Below are 22156 nucleotides of genomic sequence, written 5' to 3'. Positions count from 1 at the left end.
TCGTGTGAAGGGATGCATTGCAGTTTGATGAGGCTGGAAAATGACTAGCAATGACAGAAAATGGGACTTGGTGATTGTGGGAGACAGGAGTGAGACTTCATGTGATTAGGTGCAACCTGAAGCCAGATTGCAAGAGATTGCTGCGGCTTGGAAAGGTGAAGGAGAATTGGAACAAACAGTACTTTCTCCTTTACTCACTTTTTTTTTTTTTTTGCGCTACTGAACTCTTTGGGCTCGCCCACGACTGTCATGAAATCTGTAATTCAGAGTGCCAACCGAGTAGAGACAGATCCAGCACCTGATGGTATAAGCACAGATAGTCTGTGCTCACTTCAATGCTCACATTCTTCACTATAGAACTGAAATGAAAATGTGGAGAAACTGGCATGAGGACATTTATATTTATTTAATTTCACATTTTATTTCATTAACAATGCATGTGCACCTTCTTTACAATATAGACAGTATATACAATCTGGTGATATGAGTCGTCTTACAGTCCATGATTGGGTTTATGCATTAAGAACATTCAAAGTTCAGCATACAACACTAGTAGTGTATGTTTTAACATTATCAATGTTAATGAAATGCACTAAACCCTCAAATTTTGTAAGATAACCTTGAAAGCAGCACCACAATGACCAAATCAGGAAATTTGGCAAAAAAAGAAGGTTGGTATGACTAACTAGAGGTTCTTAGAACTGGCGTCAGGTCCTTTTTTTTTTTTTGGAAAAAGTTTTTAGTCTGCTTCCAGACTGGTTATTTCTGCCTGCCCACTCTCCCCAAGGAGGCAAAGCAACTTCTTGTATGCACCCCTGTTAAACAGAGAGATGAAGCAGTCACATTAGTTTCCACAGTCAAAAAAACAGCATACAGCCACAGAACATTTCTGGTTCAGTATATAACACCTGCCTAATGTCTAGACAACTTAAAAATAGTTTAAGACAATGAGTACTGTCTTCATGGCTTCCAGTGTGATTCATGTGCTGGCTCACCTTAAGGCAGTGTTCTTGCCCAGTCCTCTCTTGTATTCAGTGTTTCTCAGACTGAGAGACAGGTTGGGAATGAGAGCTTGAACCACAGAGGGATCTAAAACAGCCACTGTCTCCAGGACACTGAATACCTGCCTGTCGTAGACGCCCTCATTCTCCTCCACAAATGACCTAGGAGCATCGAGATTACACAAACAATAAAAACCTTGAAAGATAAAAAAGGTTTTAATTAGTTACGACTCTGTCGCCATAGTGCCTATATCAGGCTCTGTGCATCCTGACTACAACTCCACACAGCTCTAATACAGGTGCAGATATTTATTGCTAGATATTATTGTCAATTACTGTAAGACAGTGATCATCTGGTCGACCGGTCCCTCTGTCGATGCAGCAGCACATCGCTCAACCACAAGCTGTATGGCATCTGTGCTCGTCTTCCTCACTGCACAAAATATCATGAGACAGGGCGTCAGTGATTACTGTAAACAAAATCAGAATTGTCAAAATGTGTTTTTTTCCTGCATAATTTACCCCAAAGTGAGGACTGATGAAAGCCGCAAGCATTGCAGTGATACGTCATTATTTTTTGTCAACTATACACATAAACATACATGAGTGCATGATCTTACGAAGACAAAATAATCACCACAAAACTGTGGGTTATTTACATAAATTTGGTTCTCTGAGTAACATTAGTGAGATTCTCACATCGGGAACATTTCCTGCATGGCATTATCAGAAGCTCTTATCCAGCCAGGATTGGGAGGGTAGAGACACTCAGTCTATAAAACAGGCTGACACCAAGCCATGCTTCACTCTAACGTCCACCTCTTCCCTGCTACACACGAGTAGGGAGGGTGGTCTGTTGAGACACCCATTCATGCTACCCAGAGATCTGTGCTTTTATAGATAACTCAAAGTTCTTTCTCAAGGACCACTGCCCAGTGAGTGAGTGTATACAGAAAAATCCTGAGCCCCACTTAACACCAAGTCAACTAAAGGATGCCCTATACCAAAACTTGAAGGACACTCAATGAGACCTGACTGATTTAAATTACAGAAGATGGCCACGATGTAGAAAAGCTACACAGCATAAGCCTCAGATTGTTTTGTGTGTGTATGCAGAGCCATGATCTTACCCTGCGGCTCATTGACCAGCATCACACAGCGCAGCAGAGAGGGGAGTGGCACAGTGAGGAGGGCGGGGTCTGAGTCCATGTTACGTCTCAGGAGCTCCAACAGGAACATGAGGACTGATGCTAGGCGAGGTGGAGGGGCATGACCTTTGAACTGCAGGAAGCTCTCGCTGTGAAATCAGAGATTGCATTTCTAAGAATCTTTGATCCCAACAACTAAAATATATTTATGGATAAAAACATATTGGAAAGCGAGAAATTATATCAATACCAATGTGGTTCGGTCCTGTATGATAAGATTCAAATTGAATCAAGAATTCAACATGAAGCCTTGAAGCATGGAGACGTACCAGAGCACCTCCAGGATGGTTCTTCTCAGTGTTGCACCCCGGGTGGTTGGGTTTGCCTCACAGGCACCCAGAAGCACTGGGTGGTTGGCAATGATGCCCATGGAAGGTGAGGCAGGAAGGAAATGGTCCAGATATCTGCGGGTAACAGAGCGGAGCTGCTGCTTCAGGTAAACACCCTGCGACTGTGAGACACTGGAGGCCACCGACAGACCCTGCAGGAGAATGAATTGATAGTGGAAACATTCGAACAAATGACTCACAGATGATGACACAGATGACTAACCAAAGGGTTTTGATGACTAGGGTTACACTTCTCTTCTACAAATAACATCTTGTGCACTATAATAAGCCGGCTGTGTCTCCTGATTGTCCAAGATGCATTTGAGTTTGTGTGTGCATGCAATATATGTTTGACCTCACCTGTAGATAAAGTGGCAGGCTGTCCCTGAGAGCTTTGTCCTGTTGTGTGAGGTTGTGGGGAAGCAGCAGCCCGTCCACAATGCGGAACAGCAGCTGCTGAGCTTTAGAAGTGGCCAGCAGGGGGCTCCAGTGCTTCACTATGCAACCTGGATCACACCGTGTAAAATAGAGTCAAGCACAGTGAGATACACAACTGTAATGAATCCTGACTCCAGTCTGTGACCTGGACCACACTGTAAAAACAGTGTAAAGAAACAAAGTACTCCTGAAGCTTTGTGAACTGTTTAAAGTGTTTGAGGTATATGGGATCTGCACCTACCAACAGCCCAGTAGGCCAGCTGCATTCCCTCTTGGTTCTTGCTGACCAAAGAGGGTTTAATGTGTTTCAGGATGTCACCGATATAGTCCAGAGCTCTGGTCACCATGGCTGAACGCTCAGACAAAACCTGCAGTCCACTGTACACACTGCCCACAGCCTGACACCAGGAGAAAGCAGATAAGGAAAGAAATTCATGGGAACATTTGCATGTAAATGCAAGCTGCCATAGTAGAGATCAGATATGACAGTGATATGCTCAGAATACATCACATAGTGCACACTTATGTAAAGGTGCAGGGATGAATTTTACTCAGATATGCAGCGTACGGTATGTCTTATATGCACAAACTAAGGGGAATAGTATGTCTCAGGGACATAAAGGTGTAAATCATAGATATCCTATATGAACTCATAGCAGACAATGTATTACTTTCAAAATGTCAAAACACAAAACTTTTTTGATACTGCAACGGTGTATGTGTCACCTGCGAGTATCTGTTACCTTGACAAACATCTCCAGGGCTGACATAGGATCTGTCCTGGTGGCTGTGGGCTGGAGGCCAGCTCTCTGCAGAAGACTGTCCACCTCAGGCAGCCTCAGCACCAGCCGAGTCAGTTCACACAACTGTTCCTCCATGGCCCGGCCTGGAGGAACGCAGGCACAAACACTGGGTATTTAAATAATAATGTAACCTTTATCTCTAATACAAGGTAGACAGGTAAAGGTAACAAGCCTGAGGTTTTAGCCTGCGAAAATATAACAATATTTAGAACAGAGATGGGGTGGCTGGTGCAACAAAAAAAAAAAAAAAAAATGTAAAAAATGTATTTCCTTCCAAGTTTGTTTTTTTTGGAAATTTCATCAAAGCACAAATACTCTAGAGTCCAGTTTGATTGAGAGGTATGGCCATAAAAGGTATAAATACACAATGTAATGTGTGAAAAATTGTTGTAATGTAAAATATACAGTACATAGGGGTATAGCTGTGAAGTGAATCATTTGCAAAAGTCCTTGATATTTCCTGTCTTTTCTGTAACAGTCTGGAATAGACCTGTCTGAATACCATGATGTGCCAGAAATTACACCACCATATTACTTTGAAGATTTGGATTCAGTGGTATCACCTGTTCTGCTATCAGATCCATCTGGGTTCTTGTGAAGGTGCTGCTGTAGAACACATCTGAACCAGGCCCTCACTGACAGACTTTGTGCTGAACCCGACACGACAACGCCAGAATCACTGCTTAGCGAGGACACCAGCTCACTGGAAAAGAGAGAGATTATCATTGAAGACAAATATAACACATGTAATTATTAAAACTATTAGGTTTACTGAACTTTACTGTTGATGGAAATATGCATAAATATCAAGCATTCAATATTTGAGTTGTTAGTCCCTGATAAACAAATACAGACGGTGGAGAGTCACACAATATGTAGACAGAAAGAGGTTAAGGATGTGAGAACATATGCCATGTAAGCACACAGGACATCAATGTTAAAATTCACATTTTATGCCTCATCCTGCTGAAGTGGTCATCATTTTTCTACTCTGACAGGAAAATATCTACACCAAGTTATAAATTTTGTTTCTATTTTCAAAAAGGCATAAACATTGAAAACTGCTTGTCTTAAAAGTGCTCCTTCCCTTCAGAGTTGACGTGTGACGACTTACAGTTTTTAATGAGTCTGAAAGGATGGTGGGAGGTGAAAATTCCCATCTAAGGTGTGGTAATTTAATTAAATTTTTCACGTTAATAAAACCATTACTTCATTTTATAAATTACATATTGGTAGCAGCACAAACAGAAGTGAATGGAGGCTTGGCAGGCTGGTACTTCCAAACAATAAATAAATAAGAAGAGTGTCCTTGTTCTGCCTTTATATTCAGGTGCAGCACCTTCATATCACTTGGCAGGAGGATGACCTTTGAGGTTGAAACAGTCACGTTGTTTTGTACCCTTGAGTGTAATTTTGAAGATGCACTACATTTTGTATTCTGTTTAGAGGCATTGGTGCAATTTCTTCATTAAAACCTATTTTTATAATACCAAGGATACTCACTCCCTAATTTATTGATTAGAGACTGTCCAATATACCTACAGGACCTGAGGAAAATAATTTTGTCAAGTGCTGTTTACCATTTATGAAGCTTGATAGCTGGCAGGTACAGAATCAAATACATCATCCTCATCTGACTGACCTGATGTTTTCCCATCAGGAGTGATGTGATAAAAATGCTTTGTAATTGAGGTGAAGTCACAGCGGGTAGATCTCTAAGGCTAACTGTACCTGTTTTGGAGCAGATGGGGAAGGTAGCGAGTCACCAGAAGTGGCTGAACCATGTCATCCCAGCCAAAGCATTGCAGGATGGACTGGACTGGGTTGGGCTGGAGGTCCTGGGGGGCAGAGCTGGGCAGATCAAAGGCCAGCAGGGTGAAGCCTGAGGAGGTGAAATCAGTTTATTGTGTCTTAATTAGTAGGAAGTGGATGCATGTGCAGTGTGCAAAGCATGTGTCCTAAGTTGCTGTTCTTTCCTACGTTCTCTGAATCTTTACATCTTAGATCATGTTGAGGTTCTTTTTGCTGGTTTAACCAATAGTCTCTGTCTTTCTGTATCCTGCCATCACACTTTCAAATTCTCTTCCTTCATCCAAAATGACTATACCATTTCAAATTTCTGCTTATCAATAATTCATATCGGTTGAACTGATTTCTTGTTCAAAACTCTTTCCTGCTCTCTCCCACCCCGTCTTCCTACAGCCCTTTCTTCCCTTCACTCAGTGTCTCTTTTTCCTCCCAGTGGGCGTAGCTGACCTGCAGCAGCATCTGCCAGCTGTGCTGGAGGGGTCTGGGAGAGGCGTAGGCTGCGGAGGAAGGGGAAGAAGTGTGCCCAGAGTGCTGCTGCTACCGCTAGGTGGCGCTCTTTCACCACACTGGTGGTAGGCGCCCAGGCCAAGGAGGGTGCTGACTGGACACCGCGCTGATGGACCCGTCTGGAAGGACACAGGAACACATACACACAGAAAGCAGATAAACAAATCTATCCGATGGAAATTCCAAACATAGTGCTCCCTCTTGTGTACAACACCCCCCCCCAACTCCGCCCTCTACTTTTTCAAATCCTTTTGCTCCCCTGTTTCTGTCTTTCACTCCTTCTTCATGTGTTTTCCCTCTCTTCTTCTCTCCTGGGGGATTACTGGGTGCGGCGGTGCGCTGCAGTGTGGAGCAGAGCGGGGTGGAGGTAGAGGTGGGGAAGGAGAGGAGGATATCATAGGCATAGAGTGGAGCCTAATGCTGATCCCCTGTACACAGACTATACTTTGGCTCTTCTGGCTCATCCCTGGCCCTGGCCCCAGCCGCTACAGCAGCCCCACAGTGGCTGGCATTAGCCCAGATAAGCAGCTGAAGGAGCTGTAATCTCATTTAGACTGGAGATGATCCTCCTGTCCCCCTCATTCGCCCGGATGGGGGTGCGGGGATGCGGGGGTTGAGGTGTGCTGGGGAAAGCAAAGGATAGAGGAACTAGCTACACCCCCCCCCCCACCTTACTTCCCGTCCTCAACCACGCACTCTAGTCTGCTACTATGGTATACACACACATACACGCACACACCTCAGCGGTGCCTTCCCTTCCAGCAAGGTTGCATCTAATCCAGAGAGAGCTGAGACAATCGATTAGAGTCTGAATTCATTAGCCTCGTTACTACTGCGGAATGGGCCTTTCACACCCATCAACCCTCATTGTACAAGACATCGTCAGAGACCCCACTTAATCCTCCTCACTGCGGCTTCTTACAATGTGTACACACAAACATACACACACACACACACACACACACACACACACACACTGAACGCCTACGTACCATTAGGGACCCCGTTTAACCCTTCCCCCTGCTGCATGCAACATACAGACACAAAATAAAATATAGCATCCTTTGATGACAGACAGATAGAGATACATCAAACACACCCCCAGGCATCAACTGAAAGTACTTTATGATCACTTTCTCCTTAATATCGTCCATCCATCTGTTTCAAAATGTTTGGGTGTAACACCACCTGACTGCCACTGAGACATTGAGTCTCTGTTTGGGTCAATCCTGGCGCATTGGTTTATCTGGTAGATGTGTAGAGGAGCACCTGCCTCTCCCTCATCCTCTATAAGATTTGTGCAATTAGCATTACCTTTCAAATCAGCCAGAAAGAAATTAGGCCCCATGATGTCATTTGCATTAATATAGAGATACTGTCAGAAAAATGACTACAAGCACCCTTAAAAAGTCCAGTTTTCCAAAACATTAACCTTGTAACTGGTGGCACATCTTTTTCTTTCATCCAATGGAGCACTGGACGGACCTATATCTTATCAGATACATTGGATGATAAAGGAATAAGAATGATTTGTGTATGGTGTACAACCTGCCAGGAAAAGAGCTTTTGGAACTTACGGAGAACCATGTGGTTCACCACATCCCTCTGAACTTCTCCCTGACATGCTTGATGTTAGAAGCAGCACAGGAGGGCTGGTTTCTAAACTATACTTTTTTTGAAATTAAAAATCAACTTGTAGATGGAGTAATGATCTTGGTTATGCCAACTGAGATACTGACTTGCAAACCATTTAAATCAACCTGAACTATACTTCAAATATCCAAAATCCTGATCATAAACTGTTACATTTCAAACTCATATGTAGAATTTATTTAATTCCCAGAAAATGCTTTCTTATGCAACTTACTTTCTCTCACAGTTTGTGATTTTTGTGCAACCACATTGGTACTTCCTTACATATGGACTGGGATTGTCTAGGCATGGCACTCTTTTGGAGACAAGTATCTTCCGCTCCATCTCATTTATTTAACATAGAAATACCTTGTTGTCCAAAATTATTACTATTGAATGTTGATTCTTCCTTGTCATTATCAGTCCAACAAAAATGTATCTTATTTGCTGGTTTGACCTCTGTGCTGTGGGATAAAAACCCCCACATTCTCTTCAACATATTCAATGGCTATATATTTTTTGTTGATATACAGTACTTTGTATAAAAATATCAATCAGAAGAATACATGAGACCATATACTGCAGTATAGTGTATATGTGTGGACTTCTGTAATTAAGGTGAAATCAAAAAATGTTTTTTTTTTTTCTCCATTAGGTGTAAATTAGGCATAATTTATCTTTCTCTTTAATCTTGTAGACATGTTTTATTTTATTTGAGGTTATAGGGTGAGGGGTGACAGTGAGGGTGGGGTAAGGTGGTTAGGGAACGTTGCCAGGGCAGGAGTGAGGTTGTAAAACCTGGGGGCCCACTCTTTGGTGTGGGGGACATACATACATGTTGATAAATGTATGTGGTTATACTATATTGTCTTGCTGCACCTACACAGTGGGTATGTTTCAAGGATGTGGTAAAAGCAATAAAAATTTGATGGCAAAAAAATGTATGGGTGTAACTGATTCCTACCTTCTAATCTAAGTTTCTCATAAGTAACCTAACAGTAGTTGTCCTTGACTATGAAAAGAAAAGCTCAATATCCGGTAAAAGGTCTTAATGATCACAAAGGAAAATGCTTCACAGGGAAGCTTGTATTTTATCAAGCCAAGGAGATGGGGATTAATTGTTTGTGCCGAAAACAGATCCAACAGGGTGTGCCAATGCCAGCTCACCTCATCAACCAGAGACACCCCCACCCTCCCGCAGCAGAGGGTCATGGGAAGGAATAAAACTGAGGAATTATGCCTGGGATTGGCTTCTTGCCTCAGCGCCATGGCGATGGCTATCAAGGGTGAATGTTCGGACCCTCCACTGCCTCAGCCATTGGCAGAATAATTCTCTTAATGTGTGCAGATTCCACACAGCTCTTAATAGACATAATGATGCACAGGCTAAATTTGCCAGGCTACATAATTACCCATTAATTGTGTCACAGAAAAGGCATTAATCACAAAGAGATACCGAGAATTGCCAGGCCGAAGAATTATGTTTAATTTGGCGGGACGGACTGGAAAGAGAGAGCATGGTATTTTTTTATTTGGTTAAATGGGTCAGTGTGGTCTGGGCCATAACACAGAGGGCCTCTGGGAGTTCTCTTCTTCTCCCGCTCCTTGGCCATTAATGTGCAAATGTGTGCCCTCCAACCCCGAGATCTGAGATGGGAAGTTTGGGAATTAGCTAAGCTAACGAGATACCGTGTTATGGGAGCCAGGCGTTGAAATAAGAGAGTACACTTAGGTTAGTGTTTCACTTTTGGTGTGTGGGCAGGTGTGTAGGTTTGTGTGTGTGTGCAGGGTGGAGAGGGTGGAATGTATACACTGGAGAATTAAAGCAATCATACACCTACGTGATCAGTGAGAGGGCTCAGTAACACTTCACTTTACAATGTCCTTATTCTAGTGTTTCAGCTCATTTATTAACCTTTTATAAGTAGCGCAAGTATACAGAAGCAGTACCGGTGATACTTTAGGTGCTTAGTAAAACTCCACATAACATAAATTATTTCTAGGGGCAAAAAAAAAAAACAATTTAAGAAATACATGCATGTTGAGTAATGCAGTGAAACTGGGATGATGTAGTTGTATGTCTGTAAGGCTGGGTATCAAATTTTAAATCTTTTTTGTTATCAACTGAAATGTGTGTCTATTGTAATATGCCAAGTACTACATCTGGCATTGATTGCCTGCTCAGATTTATACTCTTCTTCACTTCACTTCTTGATCACACCCATTCTGATTCAAAGCTGCTCTAATCAATATTTTTATATAAATGATGGATGAAATGACCATGTATAATGTGAAAGGGGTCACTTGTATTGACAAACACAAAGAGAATTTGGTTTATTGCCTTCAACTTTATGGTTTTGGTTCACTGACTTTAAATAACAATTTGAACATATTGGTGTAACTAATGATCCAAAAAGTTTAGAAGTACTCACTACTACTGTACTTACTATTATTATGGTTCAGTGGAAATGAAAGGTTTAAAGGGTTGCCAATTTTAACTCAGATAATTCCACAGTGAAAGATCACACGTCATTCCTCACTCCATAACCTTCCAGTCTCACCTGACTTCTATCTTCTGTTGCCACTGTTCCCACCTTTACCTCTCCAAATAAACAGACACTGTTTCAGCTGTGGCTCTCTGACCTTCAGCTGGGGCTGTACATGTAACGAACACCCGTGTCCTACAGTTGAACCGGTCCTGACGCCCTACTGACCACAGTCTCTCAACACACCCACAGCACTGCTGCTGTCCCCATGACGACAGGAGGGTCCATGGAGGGTCCCTTGGGCCCGTAACTCTACTCAGGGCTCCACCAACACCTGGTGAGGGTGACCTGGGGGCCACTAGGCCTCCTGAGACTAACAGGGGCCTCAATGCAGCACAGGGTCTTTACAGACACTCATGCCTGCTGACAGGACAATCCACCTATTGTCAGTATGAAGACTGAGTGGACTCTGGGCTGGCAATGTTGGGAAGAGCAGAAGAGATCACTGTCCTCTGCTGTAGCCACTTATCAGATTTTAATAAAAGCTTAACTTGGCCTTGGCCAGAAAACATTTGTCTAAAAGTGTCTACTATCTGAGAGGGAACAGCTATCAGTGAATAAAATGAATGAGAGGCTGAGAAAAAATAAGAGATACCTGAGAGCTGGTGAATATTTATATAAACTCTCTCACCTGAGCTGGCCAAGGACGATCTGCAGAAAGCCCAGGGCAGAATTCAGTTCGGATTGGCGGCAAGCAGGCATCAACCAATCAAATCCTTCATTGAGCAGTTTTTCCTCTGATAGGTTGAGACTGGTGCTCATCTCAAAAACCTCAGCCACACCCTCCAGGTATGAACCAAGGGGCCCCCAGAGGGCAAGTCTGCGAGAGACCTCTGTGGTCTTATTGTAGAACTCCTTGGCTGTCTCATTAAAGGAGGAGGCCAGCCAGCTGGCCTGGGCACCAACATCCAGACCCCTCTCCTGGAATAATGATCACATGATGTCAAAACGTGGAATTTTTACATAAAAAAAAACAGATTAAATTCAGCAACTAGAATATGTGTTTTGTGATGATTTTTTCTAACTAACTAACATACCTGGAATAACAACAGCAGTGACAGTTGCCCCCTCCAGACCAGGGTGCGGTGTCCAGGGGGGCAGTTAGAGGGCAGGAAACCAAGCAGCTCACAGGCTCTGCTGGCCACATCTTCCAGCTCTACCTGCCTGGCCACCACCAGAAACAGCAGTAGGAAGTTCATGAGGCCTGCCTCCGACAGCTCCTGCATCTTCTTTGAGGAGAACTTTGAGTAAATCCTGAAAACATAGAGAACAAAAGAGAGATGAAAGGACAATGTTTTTAAAATGTGGCACAAGAGATGGACAATTTAAAAAAGGTTTACAGAAAGAGAAACAGAGCAAGATTACAGCATCTGCTCTTTCCAGTTATCACTTAATTTGAGGCAATGAAACGTTTAAACTGCATTTTTTAAAGCCAATTTACATTTTTCTTTATTTCCACTGACCAGCTCTTGGGAGGTGATTTGTTCTTCTGAAATCCCTGACTTTAAATGCTGACTAACTGAACTTTCCACCCCCATCATGTACCCCACCACCTGCCTCCATCACCCTCTCAGCTCCAGGGGAGAGGCTTGGCTGCCCGGCCTATGTGTATCTGTTTGTGTGTGTGTGTGTGTGTAAGTGTATGTGGGTGAGAGAAAGACAGAAAAAGCGAGAGAGGGAGTAAGAATGGAGAACCACCCAGCACGCTGTTAGATCGTGCGGGCACTGTGGAGAAATGCCTTTAAAGATCATGTTAAATGTCAGAGACACTCAGACACACAGCAGTAGGCGCTTGGTCCCTCTCTCTACAGCCAAACCAATTTACTGCAACACCAGAGAGAGATCAATAAAACTACACACACATATACACACACACACACACGCACAGCCTCACATCCAGCTTGCTGTTTGCTCGCCTGGCAGGAAAACACAGAAGGCAAGAGCCCCCCTCTTTTCCTCCCAACCCACCCCCAAACACAGATGCAGCCCACACAGGTGAGTGGAGCTGCTGTTTGGGTCAAAACACAAACAGCGAGCATACCAAGACAAACTCAGAGTAAGAAGTATGAGTGATAAAAAGGAGTGTAGAAAAACGAGTAAGGAACTGAGACAGACCAGGTTAACACTGAAATCAGCTTAGTTACACCCACAGAGGACTATAAAAGGAGAAGGTGGCCAAGCATGTAGTGGAAGTGTGAGGGGAGGGAGATTTAAATAGATGAATGGGTAATATGTAACAGGGATATAAGCAGCGCACTGGGAGGCAGCAGTTGGGATTTTCTATGTTCCCCCAACCTGTCTGTCTGTTTGTTTATTCTGGACAGCTTTTTTTTCCGGAGGCAAGCAGATGCTCCTAACTCCTGGCGTTGGAGATCAACATGCTTGCAGTCGATCCCATTAATGCGGTCGTCGCGGGTGTCCCGCAGAGCCCGGCCAGGAGTGGGAACGCTGCCGAAACGTTGTAGTGATACAGTCGGCACGCCTCGCGCCTCCTGAGGGGGAGGAGGTAGTGGTGATAGTTTTGGTGGAGGGGAGGTGGAAGAGAGGGGGAGGGATCTGGACCTGTCCCAGCCCAGCCTGGCTGTTGCCAGACTGCCTACCATCCACATCCCCCCCCCGCTCCCCACCACCCAAGCTCCCCTCTCTATCCGTGTTGGAAACCAACACAGCTTCGTTAAGGCGAATTAACCGCCACGCTCGTTAGCTAATTAGCCCCCATGTCTGCAGTGCTACTGAGCACATTCCAGACAGAGGGAAGTCATTAGGCGGATTTATCTACGGCTGTCTCTCGCTGGCGCCCAGCCGGCCTGGGATATAGGATGGTCCAGCGCTCGGTTCTGACGTGCACATCAGCCTGTGATCTTTCCTCTCTTCTTTCCTTTACAAAGACACACACTCCCTCCATCCAGCGGCCTCACACACTCTGAAACCATGTCACTGCTCTAGGGAGCAGGTGCAGAGTGTGTGCATCAGTAGGAGGCTCCTTGGCTCTGGTCTGTGCTGAAGAGCAGGTGGTTGACTCCTGAGACACCTGCTCCGCTGGGGGGTCTGAGTAAATATCAAAGATGCACTGGGAGACTGTGGTGCACCTGGCACGCACACAAACAAGACTGAAATGCATGATAGTGTGCAAACACACATGTTGTTTGTGTATTCATGCAAGTATGCACCTACACAGACACAAATCCAAACAGCCAACTAGACACATCACACATTAGAAGATCAAGGGGAAAAAGGAGTCTTACAAGCCTGATTAGTAATTATTTCTCATATCCACCACTCCATGTTTTGCTTCTTAATGCCTACAGTACATAATGTATACGGTGTCAACTGCCTGGTTGTGAGATCTACTTTTCATGATGGAAGCGAATGTGAAGAGGCGAGAACTACAAAGCCTGCCAGACTTCTCTCCATCCTTACCTTCCTTTGATCTGTCTCTGTGGGACTCCACCAGCCCTGTCCTGGGCGAGGCACAGGGCCAGCACTCGCAGGAAGATGTGGAAGGAGTTGGCTGAGCGGTAGAGCTGGGTGTGTCCGGGAGAGTAGAGGGGAGAGGGGGAGCAGCAGCTGCGGGCCTGCTCCAACAGAGCCAGGGGCGTCTTGCACAGAGTGCCCAGACCAGACACCCCGAGCCAGGGCACAGTGAATGAGGCGCTCTGGGGTGGAGGGACAGAATATAATGTAAATGAAGAGGCCTTGGTGATAGCTTATAGGAAAATGTGTTGAAAGCTTTGCCTTTGTTGCTGCATGACCAATTATAACACATTTAATTATATGACAAAGAATTAGAAGTGTGTAAATAAAAATGCAATAAATATAACGCAACTGATAATAAGAATCTAAGACTGCATTAAGTACAGCTATTAGAATGACAGCAACAAAACAAAAGTGAAACATCCAACATTCAAAGAAATTAAAGAATATATCACCTCAAGAAGTGGTGGTTTAAATTATATTACAAAAGTGAGGTAAATGTGCTCTGTCTGTAGCAGATATGCTTAAAATGAGGCAACATATCAAATTTGAGCAACTTCTCTCATCTGTATTGCATTTAACCTCACAAGATTCTTGCTGTAGTAGTCCCAGAGGGTGGAGACAGCGCTGGTGCTGGGCCCCCACAGCAGACACAGACTGAGACAGCAGTGCACATGCATCCTGACCTGCTCCTCTGCTAGACCTCCCTGTTATTGCACAAATACACATATGTACAGTTTCATTTAATATAAATATTTTTTTAAAAAAGGAAAACAACACTCTTTTGATATGTTTGAATGGTTAAAAATGGATTTGTAACTAGAAACAGACCTTGGGGTTACAAGTTAACTTGAGCAACTCCTCCACAAAAGTCCAGTTGTCTTCCAAATGTTTCTGTGGGTGCAGATAAAATCGGATGATGCATTTACAAACAACAACAAACAAACCTTATAAATATACTCTAAATAAAAAAATGAATGGGGACAAAATGGGTAAAAAGTCATTGTGTTGCCTGCATTCATACTTAAATGCTTATTAGTAAAAACATTAAAAAACAGTGGGAACCCTGTGAAAACACTTTAAAATGTATAACCAGGTTATTTTGCAGTGTAACATCTTAATGTGTCAATATTGTGATTCTCAGTGTCTTACCTCATTCTGGATTGTGCCATTACGACCGTACTGGCCTAACATTGCTAAATGAGTGACCAGCCACCATGTGAATCCCAGAGGGTCCTTGCAGTGTTTGGGGAGGCCACTGAACTTCTCTGCTGCAGGCTTCCCTGAAACCAGAGACCTCAACAACAAGTTCATGTAGCTCCAGAAAGACTAGAAGGAGAGAGGGAAACATACCTTGGTTAATTTAGTCAGGAGAGAGAGTCATATCTTTTGTGTGACTGTGCACATGTGTGTATTTGCGTTACCTCTGTTTGCAACATTTTATTCCTGTTCTCCAGAAGGTGCATGACTAGGACCCACAGCTCTTTGGTGCAGGAGCAAAGGTAATGATGGCTGCTGAGAGCCTCTGTAGGCCTCACCTACAAATGAACAGGGTCCATTTAACACTGTAAGCTAACATGAAGATTATACTTTATACAAGATTACTATTTGATTAGATTTTGTAATACTATATTACTGAGCATGCAACATATAAGCTGTTTTAGACACGTTTCCACAACCCAATTAACATAGAAATAGTACTGGTGCATCTCAACAGCAAGATGTAGTGAGTTATAGCCAGCCGCCCACCTTGCTGTATTTGCCTATGGCTAGACCAGTTAGGTCACACAGCAGACTGCACAGGTGCTCTTCAAACAGACTGATATCAGTCAGGTTCTCTCCCGTTAGGTTCACAAACTGGTGGGCGTATACCACCTGGCCTGGGCAGAAGAACAGGTGAAATTACAAAAAGCTTATGTCCATGATAATGACTCACCGTGAGCTGAAAGTCAGAATATTTAGCCCTTTGTGCTAGCTGTCACATACCAGTCAATGCACAATCATTCAAACTGCCTCATTTTAAACTGCCTTGAAGAGATAATTCTGTTACTGTATTTATGCAACAATTCCACATTTTCATTTTATTACACAGTTTTAGTCCCATAATGAGTTTTAAAGTGCTCCAAAGTGCATGTTATTAAACTTAAAAGTGAATTGCAGTGCAACAAGAACTCGAAACTTTAACATAATACAAGCCACATCTCACATTTAAATAGCTTTAGCTTTCATTTCCTGTCTGAGCATTCTGTTGCAAAAAGCAAACACATACCTTGCATCTTGTGGCCAAGCAGGTGAAGGATCTCCAAGACAGACCAGTGAATGTCAAGATGAAGGTGCAACAAATGCCAAGAGGGAGGAAAAATCTATGGGAGAAATACAAATAGCAGTTCAGTGCCAAAGTAGAAGATCAATCAAAATGTCTTTTAAACTCCTACTAATCAGTTCTGTGTGGGAAGATGCTTGTAGTTGAAAAAAGTCTGTTCGTATGAATCATTCTATTACTTTGTGTTGCAGCAGCAAATTCTGCATGAACTACAATTGACAATATTTTGTCCTTCAACCAGTCAGAACTGCGCAGGCTAACTAATGTGTAGCAGTACCTTTCCCTGGTTCTGTATAGTGAAGGCACTCTGAATGTTGGCAGGCAGGTCTTTGAGTCGTCCTATGAGGAGAGTGATACCAAACAGCTCCTCCAGAAGAGCAGAGGGGAGCTTACCCTCCAACTCCTCATAGGGGTGTGATAGACCTGCATCCAGAGTGCTGGAAGCGTTGAAGTATCTGGACAGATACATAAGGACAAGCATGTCTCAACAAACAAACAAAAAAAAAAGGAAAGTGCCACATTTTGTTTAAGGTGGGTGTTAAATTGTGAGATTCCTTATAGATCATCAAATAACGCATCAGTTACTTTGTTCAGACTTCACTATTAACAATGTTCAACTAATTAGAGGTAGAAGGCTGCTAAGTGACTGAATGGGAGAGCGTTAAAATACAGAATTACCTGTGCAGGAAGACTTTCACATACTGAAGAAAGGAAACACACTGTTGTCTGAGCTCCTCTGCTTCATAGTGGAGGTTGCCCGCCTGACCTAAAACACAACAGAGTTGTTGTGGGTAGTATTTGTAATTCTTATGTAAAACAAGCCCACAGTATCATTCACTAGACATGAGTCCAACACTAAAGTAAAATATTTTCGTGGACAACTCATTTGTTGGAAGTTAGCCACATCTGAATAATTTGTATGCTCACTTCAGCAAAGCATACTATTACACCTATGTTCATATTTTATTATTTGTCCTTGTTCACTGGGACCTTTTCAGTCACACATACCCCATTCAAACTTTAAAATGTCCAGTGTTATTAGGTGATGCTAATTAGGCTCAACATTTTAAAATCCTCTGTAGTTTTTTAAAAAGCAAATGGGCAGAATGTTATCCAGTTAAGCTAGACATGTACTTCAGTGTATTGGAAAAAAAAAACACTACACACACACTACATACACTACTGACAAATGTTCCAGGCTGGACCCACTGGGGCCGTCACACGTGATGCTGTCTGCTGTTGCCACAGAGGGCACGGCTGAGCCAGATGGAGATGCATTATTTGAAGCCGCTTCTCAGAATTTCTTAAATTTCTGACAGAATCTGATTAACCGAAGAGGTGCTCCAACCCTGACCTACCAGTCCTCAAGCGGTGGGCTTAACTCCTACTCTATCCTGCCTCTACCCTTTCTGCTAATCGTTAACTTGCATGCTGTACGTGTATTGTCTTTAGCAAGTTAGACATCTCTTCAGGAGACTGTTGCCTTGTGAAAACTAATTTCCCTGCCTGACATTATAGCTTAGTTAGACCAACTGCTCCTTAACTAAAAGGTGTGGGGTTCAACCCATACCTAAGCCAAGGTGATTAAAAGGTTCATAATTTGGAGCTGGCTGATTTTGAGACATCTAAATAAGCATAGTGAACCTTTCTTTTGATTTTTTCCCCCCCTTTGTAGATGAAAATGTGTGCTAAAATTCACTCTCTAAACATGATCATTTAAAAGCACAATGCCCTGTTAACACTACACTATCACAACGGTGAATATTTGTACATGAATCTCCATGTAAATGAAAGTCTCGGACTAACACATAAGGCGCTGTTTATGTATGCAAATAATGGCTCACTGTGTGGGCAAAATACTGACATTAAAAACTAAAAGCCTAATAATTAGCTGGACTGTATAATCAAGCTTACCAAAGTCATGTGAACTGGACTGCACCAAGGTCTCCAGCCTGTAAACCTTTTGTCTGAAATATAACAACAAGCAAATAAGACCGTGCATGTGTATGAGTCATGGTGGACAGTTTTTTAAACACAAATTAGGCCTACACAGAAAAAAAGCTCTGTCAAGAACTGTACAATTACTAAACGTCTGCAACCATGGAAAAGGAACTTAAACTAACTTTAGAAATGCACTTACTGTAAAAGCAAACTTAACTGAGATTTACATCTTGGCTTACCTGAACAGGCCAAAGAGAAGCTTTGTAGATTCCACCAGTGCCGTCTCTGTCACCCACGGGAAGCCAAAGAGCTCCACGGTGTCTGTCTCATACTCTGCAGGGGCCGGATCAAGACGCAACAGCAACCTAAAGAGTGGATACATTCACATCAGTAATACTTTATTAACTAGGATTTTTTCCCGCTGCTGACACTTGTGCTGCCATCTCATCACAATGAAGGTGACTGGAACTTCATTTATTGTTCTCAAAGCATCAGAAACTGACAATGGGAACAATGTCCCAGATACTCGGGATAATCTATGGATGTCTCTGTCAACAGTTTTCATTGGGACTATTTCTTTTTGCACAGAAAAAGGCTCTATGAAAACTGTTGACCTCTAAGGGAGAATATATGTTTTTATGATTAGGCTTAACTGACAGATCGTGACTGTACCGTTTCAGGGAGCCTCTAGCAGTGTATGACTCAGCTGATAATGCTCCAGCTGGGTCCTCCTTTGTTTCAGAGCAGCAGAAGTATGGTGGTTGGGCTGGGGTGAGCTCATACAGGCTGTCTGCTGCGAAGGGGGAAACTGGTGGGGTGAGGGATTGGCTGAAGTCGTCTGCCATGCTGTCAGTCATAATCGCTATCACCTTTAATGACAAAACACAGTGATGAGACATTAGCCTGTTACTAAAACAGCGATAACATGTTGCAGAAGGCCCGGGCATAAGAGACGTTACTATGTAAAAGCAGATTGAATATGAGCATACCATAAGATCAAAGCAATATATTAAGTATATATATAGAGTACAACGTTATACTATACTGTAAGTTTTGCTACACAAGGCAAAACATTACAATAACAAATGCACAAAGTATCGTTGCAGGTCAGAAGAGTAACCTTAAGTGTTAAATCAAACAGAAGCTGCTATCATTCAGCAGACAGCTGTCTGAGGTAAGTGATAATTCACTTGTATGAAATAAAACTTAAAAATCTTACAGTTGTTGTTGCCTTGCTTCTAAACAACAGTTAGTAGGCCTAAATGTCCACATAGGTAACATAACAAGCAAGCCAGCAGCTAACCAAGCAGCTAATAGGACACGAGTGTGTAAATATTACCCGCAGCAGTTTTAAAAGGATAATTAATTCTCTACAATGTGTGTGTGTGTGTGCCAGTACATAAGGCGAAATCATAAGTATGTTAGCGTTAACTATCTGTTAACTTTCTGGTGGCGTTGAGCTGTACCTGCTTGTGTTGAATGAACAGTTAGCGGTAGAAAACTAAGACAGCAGGATTTCTAACATGCAAACTAAAGACAATAGAGCGGCCAGGAGGACAAATGTAATTAAAACATTGACAAACCTTGTGTTTTTGCTTCTTATGCGATGTAATATTCCGTAAATTTAAAGCAAAGTAAGATTACACAGCTGTCATCACGCCGTTGTTTGGGTTTTCAGTCTCTCCCGCGCGTTAATACCACGCATGCGCCAACACGCCCCGCGCTCGATGATTGGACCGAAGTTTCTCAGCGGGCGTGGCTCTCTGGTCTCTAGCTGCACAAAACAAGAGGTCTCCCTTCACTTCGGTTTCTTCGTCACATTATTCCTCCGCAGGTAGAGTATGCTCCTTGTTCGTGTTTGTCCACTACTGTTGCTCGTTTCAGCGTCTTTAATTCGCGAGACGTTCATGAAACAAGCAAGTTAAATGCCTTCTGTACATACTTACAGTGTTAACCACTATTTTCACCTTCATGAGACTCAAGAGTCTTTTAATTAGTTAAAAACTGCGTAGGCTATATTGTTGACATAGCCTAAGCAGAGTTTAAATTTAAAACATTTAATTTACACCACAAAGATATGGCCTCTAAGACATGTATGTAGCAATACACTCAACAAACACTGCTCAACATGTTAAAAATGTCTTCAGTATTAGCATAAACACATTTAGCATGCACTTAATTGGTAGACAACCAGCTCCATGACTTTTCCACAGACTGGTGTCAAGTTTTTGTGCCCTTCAGTCTCGCTGCAGGTGTCCCGCCCAAATTAATACAAACTAATGCAGCGTTTTATGTAGAATTTTATCCACGCTAACCCTAATTTCCATATGCAGATCTGTCTCTCCCAACAGTCCCTCTCGCCATCACACCATTTCTTGCATTCTAATGCATTCTCACATCTTTACAAAATCACCCCCTTCCGCCACACACCGTGGATGTGCTCGTTTTGTCGACTTACAATTCGTGATTTCTGCACGTTTGACTTGTCCAGTGAGGAGATGCACGATAGATGTGGCGTTTTGCATGCTCTCATTTGCACGTTTTATTACCAGGAGTCAGTGGAGACAATAAAGATGGAAGCGTCGGCAGATCTTTTTTCTTTTACGATACATCGAGCTCCCGTCCGTCTGTGTGAAGGCTCTGTCGCCTGGATGGGAAAGGTAAATGCTTTTTTTTCTCCTCCTAAGCTACAAACCCATTCAATCCTTTCTATGCACTGTAGTACACGGAGGGAGTGAGATTTGAACCTGTTTCATCTCCCCCTCCCCTCGCCCTCAGATGTAGCCTCGTTACCAAGCTTTTGATGCACTGGACCTGGCTGGATTTTGTCTGTGAAATATCACCACAGTTCAAGAGTAAACTATTGACGACTGAAAACCGAATTCAGATAATTTTCTAAATGCACATTTTAATCCACCCTGTCCTTATTTGATTGCATCAAAGTATGTCAGGAACTGATGCCTGCAATAGATGTAATGGGACTTTGTGTATATTGTGAGTACTCCAGCCTCCCTAACAAACTTAATCAATGAGAGTGATGTAGGCTTCTTATTGGTAACAACTAAAAGACTACTTAAGAGCCAACAACTGTAAAATAAGATACTAGTCCAAACCACACACCTGCACAGGTGTTCTCCCTTTCTGCCTGATTAGACGTCCTGCAGGTTGTAGTTGTACATAGACTGTTTCTCATGAGACGTTTTAACTTGGGGAAAGTAGGAAAAGCACAGGTGTGACTAATAACATAACTGAGGTGTCCCAGTAATTGATGCCAGTGAGCCAGCATACATAAATATTTAAGTAAAGATAATGCAGCTGTCATTAATATCATTAGTTACACCTGTGCTTTCCCTGCTATGACATGTCCAAATGTGAAAGAGGCCTTTTTGCTGAGGTCACCAAAATCAAAAAGGTGTTATTTCCCCGCCGTAGTAGGTGTAACAAAGCTAACAGCAGCGAGGAAAATGTCTGTACATATCCACTCAGTCATGAGAGGAGATGCAATCAGTCCAAATAAGTGAAAACACCTGTGAAGGTGTACCCAAGTCTACAGTATGGGGGCTTCCATTCCTGAACCACTACAAGACCAGATGTTACCAGTTCACCAGAAAGCACTGACAGCTGTCAATGTTACATGTTAAACCTCCATTAACTGATTTTTTTTTTTTTTTTTGGTCACTTTGGAGCAGTGGAAACACTTAGTTAAGTTATTATGGAAAACTAACCCTAACCCTCTTAGCAAACACTTGTCTATTTATGCACCTAGCAGATACTGAGCAACACTAGCATTCATCTGAAGTCACATTTCTGGCCACTTTATGAATCCAATATGCTATTTAGCTGTTTTTTTGTCTCCATCAACTCCTGAGGGAAATATCTGGCTCTTTAGCTGCTATCTTCACCAACTAGTCGCCAACTTTGTCTGTTTAGTGTTTGTTGCTGAGCTGATAGTATGCAGTGGGTTTTGAGTTTTTTTAAAAAAAAAACTGAAAACAGCTTCCTGTTGTGGCTGAAAACAACTCAGTGAGAGCAGTGAGACTGAAGTTGCGGCTGGAAACAATGTCCTGAAAGACACTAAACTGCTCCGTAGAGTTGAGGGGAACTATAAAGTTGGGTGATAATCGATTGATTGGGGTGTTAGACCC

General features: G+C 42.9%; 2 protein-coding genes across 7 annotated transcripts in view; one reads left to right on the top strand and one right to left on the bottom strand.

The window, feature by feature from the left end:
• Positions 1-387: 387 nt before the first annotated feature.
• Positions 388-20628, bottom strand: mms22l (MMS22-like, DNA repair protein). 3 transcript variants are annotated; one of them, XM_042425073.1, is made up of 26 exons: positions 20561-20628; positions 18684-18880; positions 18251-18376; positions 17985-18037; positions 16749-16836; positions 16348-16525; positions 16017-16110; positions 15497-15627; positions 15172-15285; positions 14900-15076; positions 14579-14641; positions 14335-14454; positions 13694-13929; positions 11311-11527; positions 10905-11194; positions 6036-6214; positions 5511-5661; positions 4343-4482; positions 3720-3862; positions 3218-3374; positions 2899-3044; positions 2479-2690; positions 2132-2298; positions 1338-1434; positions 996-1163; positions 388-815 (listed from the first exon to the last, which is right to left on the bottom strand). In XM_042425073.1, the coding sequence occupies exons 2-26, from the start codon at positions 18866-18868 to the stop codon at positions 740-742; spliced, it is 3708 nt and encodes a 1235-aa protein (XP_042281007.1). In that variant the 5' UTR covers positions 18869-18880; positions 20561-20628; the 3' UTR covers positions 388-739. The 3 variants fall into 3 exon arrangements, with proteins under 3 accessions (XP_042281007.1, XP_042281005.1, XP_042281006.1); XM_042425071.1 differs by lacking the exon at positions 20561-20628 and adding an exon at positions 20470-20549; XM_042425072.1 differs by lacking the exon at positions 20561-20628 and adding an exon at positions 19595-19697.
• LOC121906286 (neuroendocrine convertase 1-like) overlaps positions 19798-22156 on the top strand; it is a 185078-nt gene continuing 182719 nt past the window's right edge. For 3 of the 4 annotated variants that reach the window (XM_042425077.1, XM_042425075.1, XM_042425078.1), the window contains exon 1: positions 20584-20671. The gene's annotated coding sequence lies outside the window, so the exon portion shown is untranslated. Of the gene's footprint in view, positions 19846-20583; positions 20672-22156 lie in introns of those variants that run through there. The other variant, XM_042425076.1, reaches the window with a different exon arrangement.

Source organism: Thunnus maccoyii, chromosome 10 (assembly GCF_910596095.1).
Source record: "Thunnus maccoyii chromosome 10, fThuMac1.1, whole genome shotgun sequence".
Classification (NCBI taxonomy): domain Eukaryota; kingdom Metazoa; phylum Chordata; class Actinopteri; order Scombriformes; family Scombridae; genus Thunnus; species Thunnus maccoyii.
Note: the sequence above shows the minus strand (reverse complement) of the source record. Positions and strands in the feature narration are given on the sequence as shown.